Source organism: Chelonoidis abingdonii, chromosome 15 (genome assembly GCF_003597395.2).
Source record: "Chelonoidis abingdonii isolate Lonesome George chromosome 15, CheloAbing_2.0, whole genome shotgun sequence".
NCBI classification, from domain to species: Eukaryota; Metazoa; Chordata; order Testudines; family Testudinidae; genus Chelonoidis; species Chelonoidis abingdonii.
Window position 1 is genome coordinate 44,136,489 of NC_133783.1, and position 19,154 is coordinate 44,155,642.

At 40.2% G+C, this 19,154-nt stretch overlaps 1 protein-coding gene across 1 annotated transcript in view; it reads left to right on the forward strand.

Moving 5' to 3' along the window:
- The window catches only part of ADAM12 (ADAM metallopeptidase domain 12), a 305,398-nt gene that overhangs the window by 252,702 nt on the left and 33,542 nt on the right, over positions 1-19,154 (forward strand). The window contains exons 12-14 of the mRNA XM_032794825.2: positions 14,019-14,196; positions 16,958-17,047; positions 18,070-18,265. Coding sequence (XP_032650716.1) covers positions 14,019-14,196; positions 16,958-17,047; positions 18,070-18,265 — 464 coding nt within the window. The remainder of the gene's footprint in view (positions 1-14,018; positions 14,197-16,957; positions 17,048-18,069; positions 18,266-19,154) is intronic.

The following is a 19,154-nucleotide window of genomic DNA, read 5'->3' on the forward strand; positions in this document are numbered from 1 at the left end:
CCTCAGTAGTTTGTCACTATTAACAATTAAAACACGGTGCTGTGTCATTCATAGGTTTTTTAAACAGTTTAGTAGACAAAATGTGTGCTTCTAGAGACCCTAGTATGTTACTTTTGTGGTGCATTCCTGATCAGAACCAGATCTATCCAGAACCAGATCATATTCAGATTTACAGCAGCAATTTTCTATAATTGCCTTGACATGGACAAACATTACTTTTCAAAGGATAACACATTTTATTTTGTTCTAGTAGTTTACAAGAAATGCTTAAGGAGAAATCATGTTGTCCAACTTATGAATGTAACTTAGGGTGACCAGATAGCAAGTGTGAAAAATCATTACCCTTTTTTGGGGGGAGGGGGAGGGGGAGGGGGAAGTTACATTGCATATATAAGACAAATCCCCTAATATCGGGATGGTCCTGATAATATAGGGACATCTGGTCACCCTAATGTAACCATTTCTGTACTGTTTTGCCAGCAGAGACACTGGTATGTAAGAATACAACTACATTTTGTCTTGTCAGTATAGTGTACATACAGAATATAGCTCTGTTAGGAACACTTTTTCCCCTAGTGCTGTGACCCATCTGAACAAAACATGTAAAGACATTTCCATTTACCTTTGTCTTGGCTTTACATTTCATCAGTGGAACCACATTTCAGTCTGCAGGGGTAAACATGTAGTGCATGGAGATTTAAGCACACAATTTTATTGTTAATTGGTTGATGAATGCCAAATCCTCTGCATCAGAGGAAATTTACCCTAAAGGTTATATCCTAAGATCACTTGAATGCTCCTTTGTTGGGCATATGCTGTATGCCCTGAATTACTTAAGGAGTTGATGTTGACTTGGATGTCTGAGTCATTATAATTAAATTACGCTTAAGGCTGCATTTTTGCTACAGCTGTCATGAGAATCAGAGTCCATCATGTCTGGGAGGGATGGGACAGAAGCTTTAAACATTTGAGAGAGATGTCCATTTTACCTTAATAATTGCAGCCTGCAAAGTGGCCCAAGGGCCTTTTTCTTTTCTAATGGCAAAGTATTGTAGAGCTCAGTGTGCGCTTACAGTAGTTTACTAATTGCAGAAATGTGAGAGTTTTCCATTTCAGCTATATAAATGGATGGCACAGAATAAAAATTACCTCCCCTTTTTGGAAAAACTACTTTTTTTTTTTGGAAAAAAATACAGTGGCAAAACAACTCTGGCATCCAATGGAATCCTCAGATTTCCCTGATCTCTTTTACTATGGCATGGAGACTGCAGTAATCTTGGTAAGTCGTATCTTCTTGGCAATGGATAAATATCCAGGTGTGAAATCCTGGCTCCATTGAAGTCAATAACAAAACTCACATTGACTCTAGTGAGATCAAGATTTCACCCTAGGTGTCCATGCTGATCCTCTTTAGATCTATCAGCAGCATTGAATTCCTTTTGAATGCAAGGTTTTGTTGGCTCACCTGAGGATCCTGGTGGGATTGATCTTAACTGAGTTTACTCTTCTCTTGAGGTGCATCTGCACTGCAATGGGAAGGGTTGTTTGTAGCATGTGTGGACATACTAGCTTTGATCTAACTGTTCAAGTATGTACCCATGGTACTGGGCAGACAGGGCTAGTCCGTGCAGCCTCCCATGCCGCCTTGACTTCAGTGCTTAGATCTAGCACAGATGCGCCTACATGTGATGCTATCATACGTCCAAGCTGCGGTATAAATATACCCTAAGAGAGATGCCAGAAATAGGCGATGACTGCATGCCGATTAGATACAAAATTGAAACTAACTAGCCTATTTTCATTGTCCAAGATGATGGAAGAGCAAACTAGAAGTTAGAATAAATGATAAGAGAGAAATTAGATTTCAACAGTTCTTCTAGTTTCATTAATCTGACACATTATAGATTACACCAGGTAAAAACTTTTAATTTTTAACTGGCTGGTTAAAAATATAGGCTTATTTTCTTTCTTTCTTTCTTTCTTTCTTTCTTTCTTTCTTTCTCTCTCTCTCTCTCTCTCTCTCTCTCTCTCTCTCTCTCTCTCTCTCTCTCTCTCACACACCCGCCCACCCACCCTCTGGAGGTAAGTTGGTTGCTGCTGAGTTCACCCAGTATCGTATCTCCCCCTGCTGCTCTTGTATTTTCCCCTTCTTGATCTTCTCAAAAACTGCATGAAGTAATTTGCTACTCAAATAACACTCCTTCTTGGGGTCTGGTTTATTAAGAGAACATTGTAGTTCAAGTGTCAACTGAAAACAGGTCTTCCTCTAACTCCACAATTTGTTCAACCCCTGGCTGGGCTCAGGAGTTTTCCCAAAACACAGGTCCTGCTGACTGGCATTTCATCAAGCCTCTTCCTCTTAAGGCGTCTGTTCCTGTTTCTCTCTGCAGGTAACTTCAACCAGGCTTTTTCTTCTGCTTTGTGTTGAGATGTCTTTCCCCAGTCCTCTCTGTCCATAGATTTTTCTTTACATTCCCAGCCCGTCACTCTCCTCTTCATCGATGGAGCAGGATCCTTCTTACATGAAGTCCTGCTCCTTCCCTATCCCCTCAGGCTATCAGATGATCAACTGATCCAAAGGCCAGGCTCAAACCCAAAAACATCAGCTGGGGCCGGATAACTACGTACACTGAGGGATGGAATTTCATTAGTTCATGACATGATTTCAGGACTCTGACTTTTAAAAAAACACATTTTTAATGTGCCCAATTCCCTTAAAAAGCCAGCCCTCCCAGAGCTTTCTCAAGGCTGAGTTTGAAGTAGCTCATTCTTGCATTTGGTGCTATCACTAGAATGTACATCTCTCTCTTTTAGGGAAATTTGCTCAAGCTCAACCAGAAGAAATGGGGTTGATGCCGGAATTACTTAGAGAAACACTGTGGCTTTTCTTATGCAGACTAGATGACCATGGTAATTTCTTCTGAACTTAACTTGTGAGTCTAACTAGCAACATCAATCATGGCATCAGTTATCCGGCATTATCTTTGAAGTTTCCTATACTTTTCAGAACCCTGTGCTATTAGCAGTCTCTCTTCATATGGCATCTGCAGAGCAATATTCTACAGATGCAGTTGTAAGTCCATTAGCTATTTCAGTACCTCCTCGGTGATGATGTGGATATCATCCAGTTCACCTTTGAGTGCTTATTTGGGACACTGTCTTATGATGGGTTTGGTGGTTGTGGTGTTCTCACTGCAGTTGCACAGAGGGGAGCCTTTGTTTTTCAACTTGTGCATCAAGTAGCTGCATCCTCCAGGGTTTGTTCAGATGTAGTTCAGTGTGGTCCACAATCTGCATGTCAGGTCAAAACCAGGAAGATGGTTTGTTGGGTCAGTAATAATGTGCTAATTTGGAATGGTAGATGAGATTCAGACACTTCGCCATTCCCTGGCCAGATACAGAGACATGAGCTGGTTGTGTGTGGCCCATAATGGTTTTCGTGATTTCAGGTGTTGTGGAGGTACGTTATCCATAACCTGCCAGATGGGAAGTTTGGGGTAGTCTTCAGTGTGTTTAAATTCTTGTGCTGTAGCTATATCTTGATGGGTAGATGGAGATTTGATGTTTGCTAATACAGAAATTCACAATAGAAGTGTTGATTTTAATGTTCCCATGATGATTCACGTGGTCTGATGCAGCTGCCTTTCCATAAGTTGATTATGGCAATTTCTTGTCCACACTGGTGCACAGTACTCTGCAACTGACTTTCGTAGGACAGGGCCATTGATCCTCATCTTATTCCCACTAACTTCTGAATAAGTTGACATGAGACTTCACTCTAGAGGCTGCTTTCTTGAGGTGATCATGAAAGGTCAATGTGTGGTCAAGAATGACACCGAGATATGTTAGCTTTATGTCATAACGCAAGGTTCACCACAAAACTTGATAGAGTGTACTGTACAATTCTAATGTCAAGGTGGGAAGCAGAGACTACCAATTTGTCCAGATTTGGTCTCAGGCACCATTTCTGGAAGTACTCCTCTGTCATTTTAAGGTCAAACATAAGGGTCACTTCAAGTTCTTTAAAGCTATAGGCCTGAGTTGCATCACTGCTAATAGCTAACAAAATAAGCTGTTAGAAGTGATACTATGATATATACATGAAGGACTGGAAACAGGGAATGAATGTATTTATGCTTGGGTATAAATTTCATGGATTTATTTTGGTTTGTTGGCAATTAACTGGGTTTGATAATCCCACTGTTTGGGGATTCTGCTGTATCATCCTGGGTCCATCCCTGATCGGCCTTTATGGGGGCTGAGGTAATCAACTAGTGATCTCCAGCTCCCTACATTCAATTTTGCCTTGGTACTCAATCTGCTCCCACTATCTGGAATTAAAAATCATTTCCATAGTCCATCAGAGGATGAAACCACATTATAAATGTATTTTTTTAAAAGTCAGAGTCCTGAAATCATGTCATGAGCTAATGAAATTCTATCATCAGGCAATACAGATGTGATACTTCTCTGAGACACTTGTAAGCCATTCCAGACAGGGTCTCTGTAATCTAACCAAAAAATCAGTAGGAAACAGAATGTCAGCAGTGTGTTTTGAACCACAGCATGAGTCATGTATCTTCATTCACTTATCACTTGCTGAGGATGTTCCGTTTTGTGCAACAAATTTAAACACAGAGTAATCTAGTTTGGGTTCTTATCTACAATTTCCTCAGATGCTGGTAATCACTACAGGACACAATATGACTGCTACCATGTTTCTCCTTACCCTTACACCACCATTGGTCTGGCCTTTTCATCCCTTTCTCTAATATTTGTGGCCTCTTTAATTTTTTCTTTAGTCAGCATTGGATTAACATCAAGTACTAAATAGTAAATTGTGTAACCTGAACTCTCAGCAGTCTGGAAAATTTTTATTAATGAGGTAGAAGAGTAAAAGGAAAGAGAGCAAACGATGAGCCAGGAGTGAATTCAAACGGATTATAGCTACTTTCCATGGCTGGCTGGTTTCCAACAGGAAAAACAGTTGTTTGAGCACAATTCCCATAGAGCTTTTGCAAGGCAGATAACTCCAGAATACAGTTAGGATACTGTCAAGATTGATAAATTGGTTAATATTGCTTCACCTCCGGAATACAGGAATGAAAATCACAATAGGCCTCTCAACAAGAAAAAACTTCTCTGACTGTACATTTGTCAAAGTAAAAGTAACTTCTAATAATGTTTTACTTGGCAGTTTTGTGACTGCAAAAATATTAAGCCGGGAGAGTGTATACTGTACGGAACCATAAGTGTTGTTCCTCTGCCGAAAGTATTTTTCAGAATCATCGAACCATGTTTCATTACTACTTTCTACACCTAAGTCTTGCATTCAGCATTGTAAATCTGCCCTTCAGAATATTTCTGGTAGTTAAATTCTCACCGTGAGTTTTTCAGCAGAGGACAAGTCTACCAGAGGTTCTAGGCACCTGAGGTGAATATTATTTGAATGTAAACTGGGAATCTTCAGAATCACCAGGGCCCAATTCAAATAAACCTAGAGCTTTTCAGTGAAAAGCCTTTCTTTTTATAATCCTGGAAATTTCATTGTAACAGAACAAGCCGTTATTGCCACATTGCAATTCAGTTAGCCACTAGCCTGACCTTCACAATTACATATTAGGAGTGTAAAAGCTACATTGTAAAGAACAGGCCAAAAGCTATATAAGAAATCTAGGCTTGCTTTTAAACCACTGATGATGAACTATACAAGAGAGAGCTTTGATGTCATGTGTAACAACATGGCCCGATTTTGTGTTCTACTTTATTGATGCTCTAGGGATTAAAACTATAAAAGGGAGAAAGAGAGAGTAAAAAATAGGCTAGAAAAATAAGTGTGAGTTGTCACACATCGGGTTCCTTTTGAAGCAATATTCATATTTTAGTACTGTATAATGGAAAAAGCCCTTTAGCCACATCCTCTCCATTCAGCTGAAGAGGGACAGTGGAAAGATGCCCCCTATCCCAACTCCTCCTGGGATTGTTTAACTGCTGGGTCAGTCCCCAGCAGGTTGCTCTAATTTATGCCACCTGCCTATGGCCCCAAGGGGCTATTGCCGCAACCAGGAATCAGTGGAGTGCAGGCATGCTTCAGCTATCCCCCTTTTCCCAGCCACATCCCCTTTGCCTGCCATGGGGGGAATGGGATTGCATAGGAAGGGGAGCTCTGCAGCAGTGAATGCTTCTCCAGCGTGTGGGTACAACTCTTTAGGAATGCTTTGCACTGCTTGACCCGTATAAAGCTGCCTTAATATCCAACAGGATCCGGCCCCTAATCTTCAAGCTATTTGCTTGCATTAGGCTTGTGGGATTTTCTTTAATTAAATTATTCTGATTTCTTTTAAAAATATGTAAATAGAGCCATCATTTAAATGGAAGTCTGAGATATAATATCCCCCATATAACACTTGTCTAACTTGAGACCATTTCTGTGAAAACTTGAATTATACAAAGGCAGATGTAATGTCCCTGTTGAAAATCTAGAGCAAGGGTAGGCAACCTATGGCAGGCGTGCCAAAGGTGGCACACGAGATGATTTTCAGTGACACTCTCACTGCCTGGGTCCTGGCCACCGGTCCAGGGGGCTCTGCATTATAATTCAATTTAAATGAAGCTCCTTAAACATTTTAAAAACCTTATTTACTTTACATACAACAATAGTTTAGTTATACATTATAGACTTAAAGAAAGAGACCTTCTAATAACGTTAAAATGTATTACTGGCATGCGAAACCTTAAATTAGAGTGAATAAATGACGACGACTTGGCACACCACTTCTGAAAGGTTGCTGACCCCTGATCTATAGTATTTAAACATCTGTTTAGATATCAGATAAGGCTGGGTTTTACCTGCTGCTTAGTGCATGAAGGCTGCTACGTTCCTTTTGCTTATTTAATTCATTTCTGTAAGATGCTATACAGGATATTTGGAGTCTGAGAGATGCTGTATGATTGCAGGATGAAACTGTATTTGCTATGTTTAGACATCTCAAAAGAAGCCTTAAAAAGTGAGTTTGGAAAGGTTAAAAGAACATTAATGTCTTGAAAGCTAAACCGAGCCCACGTGGATGATTTTTTTACTGAAAGGGAATGTTGTGTAGTGGTTCAGGAGTTTGCGTGTTTGGAAGCAGGTCCTCAGCCAGTTTAAGTTGTCATAGCTCCATTGAAATCAACACCCTACTGAAGTCAGTGGCACGAGGACACTTTATGCCAGCTGAGGATCTGCCCCTCGTAATCATGAATTCTGTTTCTATCTCTCTCATTGATTTTTGCTATGTGATTTTGGGCAAGTCGCTTAGGGATAGATTTTTAAAGATATTTAAGCATCTAGCTCCCATCAGTTTCAATGGGAGCTAGGTGTCTAAATACCTTTAAAAATCTGACCCTTAGGCCTAAATTAACCTCAGGATCATTCCTCAGCTTGTTGTCTGCAAAAGGGGTGATGATATTTAAGCCACCTTCATAGGGCTGATGTACATTTTAATTGATTGTTTGCTTGTAAAATACTTCAGGTCCCTGGCTGAAAAGTTCTGTATAAACATTGTTAGAATAGGGACATCAATGAGGATGGAAAGAGAGCTGGAATAAAAGCAGCATATAGGTATTGGAATTGTGGTAAAGAAAACTGTTATGGCAATGTTCTAAAATTCCTGGAAATAAAAACACTCCAGAATATGATTCTAAGCAGTGATAGTCATAATAATCTGAATGCTCCTCTAAAGGGGATTGGAGAAGGTTTATAGGAATAAATGGAGCACAGGAAAAAATCTGCTCAGAACAAGTGCAGCTGTTTAACATCAAATTGCTGAAAAGGAAACCAGCTAAAGTTCAAAATGTTACAGACTAGTACATGCATTTAAGGGCACTGGTGATTAGGAAGGCAGGGAAAGAAAATCACATTTTACTGAAATGAGACACTAAGAGAATTTGAGGCGAGATGGGGCTTGATCCTGGAAGGTGAAAAATGCTTCTGTGAGGTGCTGAGCATCCTGTACTCTCAGTGAAGTCAGTGGGAATCAAGGGTGTTCAGCACCATTGTGGTATCTGGCAGGCTCAAGCCCATAGTCACAGGGTCAAATGCCATCTTGGAATGACTACTGACTTCAAATAGATGAAGAGTCAATGGAGTAACACCTGGGCTGAACTGTGCCATTTTTTTTAGAAATGTGTGATTAATGCATACACATGCTGCCACCTGGACACTCAGATTGTCACATCATGGGTTGATAACTGCCTTGGTGTAAGTGATCCCTGGGTTTGATCCTTCACTAGCATCTAGTGTATCCACCTGGAAAAGTCTGAGAAATAAACTAGGCGCAGAACCAGTGGAACCCATTAAGCAGATTATTTCTCAAGTGAGGTGGCACATTAATTAGGAAAAGGTTGGGGAAGGTAGAGACTTTGAATTTGGGAGGTTGTGGGTTTGATTAGAATATAACAATCACTAACCTTTAGCAACAAACCAAGTAGGACCCTCAGACACAGCTTCCCAAAGCACTGAAGGGCCATGATGTTGGGATTCAGGCAGAGGTGAGTAAAGACTGGTCATGCTGGTGCAGCTCTTCTACCAGCCTTTCTTGCAGCAGCTTTTTCATAACGTCCTCCAGTCTGAAAGATTTAAGAGGGACCCGAGCCACATGGGTAACACAAGGGAGGTTTGCTAGGAGTCTCCACTGTCGTCTTCATGATGTTCCCTGGACAGATCCCGTCTGTGAGAAACTAAATACCAGGGACAATCCTCAGGAGGATGGCTGAGGAGTGCCACTCATTGAAAAGGGACTGAAGTTCTGCTGTCTATACTGGAACATCCAAGCTCAGGTGGACTTAGTGATGAAAATCTAATGATTTCTGAGGGTATGAATTGAGGTCCAGCCTGGCCCTAGAACCATCAAAACAAACTTATGATCCTGTCATTGTAACCATTGCCTTTGTCTTCTCTTATCCACTTTCTTCAGGTGTGTTCTCCCTTTTATTTATTGTGAATGTAAGTTGTATGAAGCCAGGGTATCTCGGGAGGTCCTAAAAGGTTGGTGGGCAGTGTAAAAAGAGTAAAAATAATCATTTTCAGGACCTCATGAGCCAGGCATTTCTTCTCCTGTGCAGCATGCTATGAATTACAAGATATTTTAATAATAGTATCTCATATGGCACTTCTTAGCCATTGATTTAAAAACAGTTTACAAAGAAGGCATCATTATCCTCATTTTACAATGGGAAAAGGGAAGCATATAGAGAAGAACCAGAGTTTTCAAAGTATTTAGGCATCTAGTGTGATTTTCAAAAGCACTTTGATTCCCCAAAGTGACTTGCCCAAGATCACCAAGCAGGCTGGTGGAAGAGCTCAGAATAAAACAGAGGTCTCCTGAGTCCCAGTCCAGTGCTCTATCTACTAGACCACACTGCCTCTTGTGGTATTCATACTCTGAGAAGCAGTGTGGTCTGGCGGATTGAACATGACTAGGAGTGAGGCGGTCTGGATTCTGCTCCCAGTTCTGCAACTGACCTGCTCTGTGAACTGATATGACTTGCTGCACCTTTTGGTTTCTCTTTCACCTTTTTTCTTTTTTATCTATCCAGACCGTAAGCTCTGTGGGGCAGAGACTGTCTCTCTTACTGTATTTGTGTACAGTGCCTACCAAAATATTCCTCAGCCCTGTTCTGGCGGGTCCACCCCTGAAATTGAGAGGATAAGACTCTTGTCTGCTAGAGTATATAGGGCAGTAGCATGTGCTGCAGTGGTAGCATTAACAGAGGTTTCTGAGTTTCTTAAAGGGCACTCTCAATGATGCCACGTCACTTAGTTAATGAAAAGAACAGGTCAACAAGGGCTAAACTTAAAAGCAGATGTATAGAAAAATAGCTGGCATTTACATGGCTTAAATATTTGAAATAATAACGAATGGAAAACATTCTGAATGGAACAAAACCAGGCGTGGTCGCTAATGGGGTCACTTATTACTAATGGCATCATCTTGCTAAAATGAATGCCTCATCTGTAGATGTGAACAATAGCATCTTGCTTCTGATGGAAACTAGAGCATTAATTTCATGAAACTCTGCATCCCAGTTTCCATATCAAAGGGACATGGGTGATGTTGTTATGGAATGCTGGTAATTCAGGAAAGCTAGATGTTGTGGGCCAAAGTTGTCCCTGCGGTAAGCCCACTGAAGCCAGTGGTGGTGTACCAGGGATGATTTTGGTGCTCTGGGTGTATGTCTTCATCAGGCATGTTTGAATTGAAATTATCCGTGGTGGGTTAAAATTACCCTTATGCAGAAAATCAGTTCACCATTTACATCCCACTTAGGATCTCAAAATAAGTTGGACTCAAGTAGTGCTTAAATTAGCCTTGTGCTGGGCCTCTGCACAGAGGTGAAATAAGATCTATAAAAACCATATATGATAGTGGCTTCAGTGGTGGATAATGAGATATATGGAGTATTTTACTAGCTGTAGGTCGATAACCTGAATCTGTCACAGGATGGGAGTGAATTCTTTAGTGGCCTCTTTGAAATGAGCTGATGGTCTGAAGTTAATTCCTACAAAGTGAGGACCTGTGATAGCACTCAAGCTGCCACCACCCCCATTTGACACCTGTGTTGAAAGTTTCAGGAGACAGATAAAGGACTGCATGGAAGCTGGAGATCAAACTACCTTCTCATGTCCAGAACTGGTTACTCTAGATCAGATCTGAGGCATTTTGGCAGAGCAGTGTGAGAAAGCTTGCTGTATCTGTTCTCTGGGGGATTTCAGTCCACGTGATGACTACCCCACCAACTTTCACAAGCTCTACATTTATTTAAACTAATAACATGCCTAATGCTGTTGCCATATGATAGTTATTTCCCTCCCCCCCCCCACCAAGTAGCTCATGGTGCTGCTGAAACAGCTTAAAAATAACACAGCCAAAACATAATAGCATAAAAGCAGAAATATCAAATGATATGACTGTGGTGTGGGGAAAGGGAAAAGTGTTTACATCAGAATGTCAGTGATGTCAGAGACCAGTCCTGCTTCCATAGAAAATTCCCAATGGCTTCAGTGTGTGTAAGATTCTCCCCTTCGTGGGTGAATTCACTCTTAAATGCTCTGTTTCCAGTTGTTGTGCTTGTCTCATTGTTTGTTTATTTTTGGATTGTTTGGTTGAAGAACAAATATTTTCAAACAGTTAGTCTTTTCCTTCATAAATAACACGTGCTCTACTGATGTCAGCTGAGGAAATCAGTGTCAAGAGCAGGAAAAGCCAGAAGATGAATGGGTCTCTTACTTAAAAATAGGAAACAGCTTGAAGTTCCTTTTGGGGAATGAGGGGGAGAGGAAGAAATCTCATTCAATAACAATGACATTATTTTGTCACTGGTACAGAATAAGGGTTCTGTTCTCCCAGTGGTGGACACATGCACCTCCTATTCATGTGAACAATTCTGGGCATTCATGGAGGGAAAGATGTAACCCTAAATATTCAGAGTTTTGACCAGCATGCTGCTGTAGCAAATTTACTGAGCTGTTGAAACTGTGTTACAAAAACAGCAGAGAAGGAAATAAAATTTATTATCTATGTTCCCACATCAAATTTTGACTGAACATATTTGTCTTTATGTCTCTCTTTCTTCACATTGGTTGGTTTCAAATAAACCCTTACCAAAAAACTGCGGGATCAAGTCTTCAGACATTCACAGCTTGAAGCAAGAATCATGCCTAGTTAAATATGCTTTCATGTTCCAAACAGAATCAGTGAATCAGTTATATGAGTGATGCTTGCATTCAGATCAGAATTTGGAAATGCTGTATGTCTGCCTACCAGTTCACATTCACATACACAGAATGTTCTGTGCAACTTTTTCCCAACCAAACCAAGAGTTGTCAGGAATCACCAATCGAGAGAGCTGTGTGTGGCTCTAAAGCTGGTCTCTCTCACAAACAGAAGTTGGTCCAATAAAATATATTACCTCACCCACCCTGTTTTTCTAATATCCTGGGACCCACATGGCTACAACTACACTGCATACAATCAAGAGTCTGCAGTTATGCTAATCTCCCCGGGTTCTATACAAGGGTAGGTAGGAAGATTTCCCAAATTCCCTTTATTTCCTTCCCCATTATTCCCAGATCCCTTCCCTGTTTTCCATAAGAGCCCAAGGTTTCTGAAAAGTAGTCTGACTCCTCTCTCATGCTCCTCTGAACATTGATAGCTCCTCTTTGGCACTGTTATCCTATTTAATATTAACATTTTCCAGAAACCAATTCCTTAAGTGAAGATGCCTGCTTGTTTAGTTTAGCAAGTCAAGCTCCATAAGTGTTCAGTGAAAATTATTTTCTTCTTCAGAAGCACATCTGCATCCTATGCTAGAGAGCTGATTATTTTATTTCAGAAGAACCTGTGAAAAGGTAATTTTAAAGAGGCGCAAATTTAATTCTTTGTGTAAGGTACTCTCCACCTCACTGTAAGATCCTAATTAACCTTTCTAAATCAACATAGGAACTTAAACCTCCATTCCATTTACAACTGTTTCAGTCTGGGTTTGTTTATTTTTTTTAACTAGAAAGGATCCTCTCTCTGCTGTCTCTGGGCATGGTCTCTCCGGCTCTGAGAAGAACACACTCTACTCTGCATTATTAGAAATAACAATTGATTCATTAAATTCTGTAATTCAGCAGTATAGGACTTTCATTTATTATCTTATTTGCTTGTTAAGATCATACCCTGTTCTTAATATGTGATTGACAGAAAGCATTTAGGGAACAAAGCCCAGTCATCATCAGTCTGGCTCCCTGTGCTGCCATGATGTTGCATTACTGCCTGAGTGTAGAGTGGTTGTGAATAGGGTCCAAAGTCTTAAGGGAAATAAGGCAGCTTGCATGTTATTTGCCAGCTGGTTCCGATCCAGATCTAATGTAATCATGCACATGACCCAGTGGAGAGAAGGAGCTTTGGCATTCTTTACAGGGTGATAGCATGATTTCCACAGTAATGTACCAGTGACCCGATCCAAGTACCACTGAAGCAAGTGGTAAACATCCATTGACATCAGTGGGTGATGACTTGAATCCTGTGAAGTAAAAGCACAGAGCACTGCGGAGCCCACAAAAGCTTATGCTCAAATAAATTTGTTAGTCCTTAAGGTGCCACAAGTACTCCTGTTCTTTTTGCAGATAGAGACTAACATGGCTGCTACTCTGAAATGGAGCATTGCAGAGCATATTTGGAGATTTGCATGCTAATACCCTTTGAGCATCTTAGAAAGGAAGTCAACATATTCATGCGCATGAGCAGTAATCTGGGGAGACAAATTCTGCTGTTACACCAGTTTAAATCCATAATATGGGTGGCTTCAATATTTACTTTGGACCCATCCTGGTATACAATGAGAACAGAATTTACCTCAAACCCATGATCCCTAGGCCTTGACTTCAAGGTGAGTTTTGCTTTCTTGGAGATTGCAGGAGCGGGCTGTAACTAAAATAAGTTGGTATTTTTCCCACTTGTTTTCCCTAAGAAAACCATGAGTCCACCAAGATGAAGGCAAAGGGGCCTACAAATTCTCTAATAAAATGTGTTGGGTTTTAACTTTTTAAAATGAGTGAAATCTATAATTTTGGGCCAAATTTTCAAAGGGGCCTTAAACTAGCTCCTAAGGCCCTGCCGGTGCAAGACGTTCTGCACTTGTGGACGGTGGAGGATCATGGCCTAAACTAGCCCTCACAATTTTGCGTGCATAATCAGCTATGTAGACATCCAGCTCCTGATTTGAAGGCTCAAGTCTTGTTTGCATCCACAAGTTAGGTGGTTAAGCATGGAAATTCTCTTGGAAATCATTGAGTTTAGTCTCAAAAAGTTTCTTGGAATGGTTCAACCTACAGTGAATTTCTACAGCTGAACCCTGTGTGGAATGGTGAATAATGGAAACCCTGGTGCTTGTTTGTATATAGAGGTCACAGAGGAGGTCACCATAACAGTGGAGATTTTTTTCATCTGAAAATGCTAATTTTTCTCTTTTTCAATCTTTTTCTCTCCCAGCTATCCATTTCCCATGGTGTTCAGCAGCTGCAGTAAAAAGGACCTGGAAAACAGCCTGGAAAAAGGAATGGGGATGTGTCTCTTTAACCTGCCTGAAGTTAAGGAATCATTTGGTGGACAGAAGTGTGGGAATGGCTATGTGGAAGATGGAGAGGAGTGTGACTGTGGGGAACCTGACGTAAGGCTCTCTCTCTTAGAATTACTGCTTTTCTCCTTGCTACCAATCTGTTATGGAGAAGAGGGCAAGAGTGCTTGCAAATTAGTCAAAGTACTTTTTTGAGACTGATAGGTGTTAAATAAAATTCTTCTTCCTCCTCCTTCATTTCTCAATCTCAAACCGTAATGAAATTCCCCCAAATAACTGTTAGAATCCACTTACTTTTCATTGTGTCTGATTGCAGTGCAATAGGAAGGCCTAAGTGTCATATTAGTGTGGTTTTACAAACTACCTGTATCTCTTAAGATTAGTGACGGAGAATTTTAATCATGTTCCTATTGGGATTTGCAACATGGAAATCCATTTCTGTGCTAGTTAATGACCTGAAACCAACACAAATTAGTTAAAATTACTCAGATTTCTCAAGGTACCATATATTATCTGGAGATTTCTTTCCTTGGATTTGGAGTTACTTGTTTTTATAAACTAAATAATATCATAAAATATTGCTCCCAGGAAAACCTGCTTCCATTTTCATGCACACTGCATTTCCCCTTCTGATTTGAATTTTTTCTTTGCAACCATCTGATTCAGTTGCTTTACTAATAGAAATGACCTACACTACTTCCAGAAAGGTTACTACTACTTCAAAGCTGATTCCGTTTAATTTAGTGAATGTGTCAAAGGATGGCTAGAATCAGGAGAGATGATGCAGCATACCAGGATTAAAATGATATCTGATCAGACGTCCATACTTCTTTTAGTCTCAGTATTCATTGGTCATATTGAACTTCTCCCAGACTAACTGAATTGAACACATCAGCAGATGAGGCATTTGTCTCCTCTGATAAATGTGGAACTGCTGACAAAATAGACCCAGGACAGTTAAAACGGCAAATGACTGCTGTAGCCTCTCCATACAGTATATTGAATTTATACAAACCATAAGGATTTCCTGGCAGCTCACTCATTCTTCGGGGTAACAGGGTTGAAGAAGTAAGCTTATCTTCTTGTTTAACGCCAGTAGAGTGTCAATAGCTTGCAAATATCTTTCCAATCCAGTTATCATTCTCATTTTTCTGGAGTGTTAGTGACTCCTTTTTAGAGGCAAAGTCATTTAATACCATTGAGTAGTATCTTGATCTGCCTCTTCTCTCTCTGTTTTCTTAAATAGCTTAGAAAACTGACACTCGGGTACAATGGATTTAACTTGCAGTCTCTCACTGTGATCTGAGAGGTACCAGCGAATCTGTCATATTAGTTAATGTTTCACTATCCAAGTCATTTCTACCAGTGTCCGTACACCAGTGCTAATGCTATATGGCACCAGTCACAGTGCACCTCTGTATATGAGACTGTAGCATGCTGCACATTATAGTTGTTTTTATCAGCTTTCAAGATGAAAGATCACTGCAAGCATATTTATGTATAACAAGTGGTTTGTCCAACATATTAGAATCACAAGTTACCATTTTCATTGCTCTGCTCATAAAAGCTTTACCCAGGAATAGAGCTGTATTTAATGTCCAGGTTTAAGAAGTTTGTGCACTATATGATGACCACACAACGGACCTTGAGTTTATGGCTCTGCAGGACCCATTAGCCAAAACATTAGGACCAAGTGCTGAGATCCTTATTCATTGAGTCATCGAGAAGTATGTGTGAAGAAAAGAGGTGAAATCCCAATTAAGACTGATGTCAATGCAAAACACCAGTTAAGTTCAGCATTCCCCATTCTGGCCCACTTTAAAGCTTTAAGTCTGCGTGATGGCCCACTCATCACGCAGACTTATTCTGCGTGATGAGTAACAGGGGAGTGAATGATTAGAATTTTGCAAGAGTGATTCTGAATTTTGGTTGCAATTTCATTCATAGCCTATATCCTATCTTTGAATATTCTGTAGCATGGATAGATGGCAGGCTGACTTAACACTGCTGAACAGCAGTTTTATCTGATGCTATTTTAGATCTTAGACAGCTGTGATTCGAGTGCAAGTGATTTAGTTTGCAACTCATGACTATAATCTCAGAAGCATATCCACTATTTTCTTAAAGTTTTTATTGTATCAATCTAAGACTGATAAACAAACTGGCCCAGCCCACCATTGCTTTCCTTACATAAGTGGCGACCCCAGTTTGAAAAACACTGCCCTAAACAATTGCAATATCTGTTCAGTATTTTATCTAGAAATAACTAACAATTAAGGTGGGTTAGGTTCATTTTTTTCTTATTCTATCTAGGAATAACTGACAATTAGGATTGGCTAGATTCATATTTTTTCTTATAATGTCTTGGAGACTGTCCGATATCTTTAGGGTCAGAATCTGTTATCAGTGATCCAGTGCAGCCTCATTGACAACAGTGTCACTGCCCACACATAGCTGAGGACAGAATTTGGCAATGAGGCTTTGGGTCAGGATTCACCACTACATTCCTCTAGCTTCATACTAGTGTAACTCCACTGATTTCAGTGGAGCTACAGCCACTGGTGACTCTTACATGCATATATTGTACATGTTAATAATATCAGGGGGCTGATCTTCAGTAAATAGGCAGAGCTCTATAGCCCTTGCTGGTTTACTGCAGTTACTTATAGGGTCACAGATTTCAAGGCCAAAAGATCAACTAATTTGATCTCCTACATATAATTTCACAGTATTTCCTGCATCGACCCCATAACTTCTGTTGGAGCTAGAGCACGCTTTCTAGAAACACGTTGCCTCTTGATTTAGAGCCAATTTTTATTTAATGGTGTCAAATGTTAATTTATTCACCATCTAGGAATGTACCAATCGTTGCTGTAATGCTACTACCTGCACTTTGAAAGCAGAAGCAGTGTGCGCCCATGGACTTTGCTGTAAAGACTGCAAGGTGAATTTGTAGAATGGTTTCTTATTGCTTTGGAGTGGCAGAATTCCATAATCATCTTAATTGCAGATTAGCAAACAAGGAAGCAGAACAAACAAATTGGTATAATTAAGCATTAAAACACTTCTGGTGTTTCATGTAAGCCATTTTAAAAAAAAATATCAGCCAGAAACAGCAGTTGAAGATACAGGGCCAAATCAATAGGCCCACCTCAATTGTGCCTGCAGTATTTGTGGCTGTTTCCACTAGTGCATGCAAAATACCTGCATTTATATGAATTTCTGCCTGAAGATTTTTGCAGACACTTCTGGATGCTATGCCATGGCAGGCAATCAAGGTACGTTGGAAATGCTTCATATGCTATGTCTGAGAGGGGTTCTTAAGGAGGATGAATGTTAATGAATTCTATTAAAACAAACCTTTTTTGTTGGCAAGTCATAAGTGACAGCAAATCGTTAGCCTCGTGGCTACGGTTATGAACAGCCAGACAGGGTTGCCACAGACAGTAATATTCCTAAGTCCTCAAAACAGCTTTTGAGTATGAGTTAGTAAGGTATCTAGGCAGGGTTTCACTGAGGCTAGCAGGCACTGTTTTAAGCCTGCTTAGATGCTTCTCAAACACGTACCGTTTATCAGAGTCACTCTTGAAGCCATTCTGTTTGTTGGCTAGAATACCTTGTTGATGCAGTTAAAAATTTAGCTCGATTCCAGTACATAACCATTGTCATCTTGTTGATAAGTAAGTACTGCAAAGTTAATTAAAGGCTAAATTCTACTCTGAGGTGTACCACATGATCCGTACACTTTCATCTAAGAGCAGAGTTGTGCCCTTGCTTTGAAAATGTGCCAAAAAACTTTACACAATATGTCAAATAAATATATATAAAATGCTCAATTGTCTTTATGCTGTGCTTAATGGTCAGTTGGTGCAGAGCTTCTGAAATAAAACATTAATGTGTATCATAAATTATACCACTGGAGATCTTTTATTGATTGGAATTACAGCAGCTTTTTTCTTCCTTCAGCTGAAGCCAGCGGGGATTTCTTGCAGAGACTCAAGTAATTCCTGTGATCTTCCGGAGTTCTGCACTGGAACTAATCCTCACTGCCCAGCTAATGTATATTTACACGATGGACATCCATGCTACAGAGTAGATGGGTATTGTTATAATGGCATATGTCAGACTCATGAACAACAATGTGTCACACTCTGGGGACAAGGTAAGTTCTGAATACAAAGAGCTGGGTATTCTAGGTATTATGTCAGTTTTTAATAAAATAACAAATATCATATGACTTTGGAAGGCTGTGCAGGAGAGTGTTATGTACTGCAATATGTACCCATTGTGATCAGGAAGACATCTGAAGAAGTTTGCCAGTGTTTTGCTCACCAACATATTCATAGATTTTAAGGCCCATAAATAAAGTTCAGATTAGTAAAGAAGTTTAGTTTTAGGCATTTAGGGCCAGAACCTCAGCTGGTATAAAGCAACATGGCTTCATTGAAGCCAATGGAGTTACTCCAATTTACACTCTCTGAGGATCTGGCCCATAGTATTTTTCGTTCTGATGGAACGATTTTAGGATTTGTTTTCCCCTTTTATTCAGAGTGGTATCTAGTAGTTATAGCAGGAGACTGAGGGTACGTCTACACTATGGGATTATTCCAATTTTACATGAACCAGTTTTATAAAACAGATTGTATAAAGTCGAGTGCACGTGGCCACACTAAGCACATTAATTCAGCAGTGTGCGTCCATGGTCCGAGGCTAGCGTCGATTTCTGGAGCGCTGCACTGTGGGTAGCTATTCTGGTAGCTGATCATATTGAGTCTGCCCTTAGATTGGTTGAGAGACAGATGGGCTGATGGGCAAATCATGTTGCGTGGTTCTGGTAAGCATGTATAGTCTTTTCTACGAAGGAAGGAGAGGAATGCATTTCGCGTTTTTCCACCTGGATTGCCCTGGAGAAGATAGCTATGGAAAATGGAAGGTGGTTAGGCTTTTTTTTTTTTTTTTTTTTAAGCAGTCCATATGGTGTTACTGGTTGGGCGGGAAAGAGGCGATATCAGTACAAGCAATATATTGGCTTTTGGGCCAATGAAGCAGAT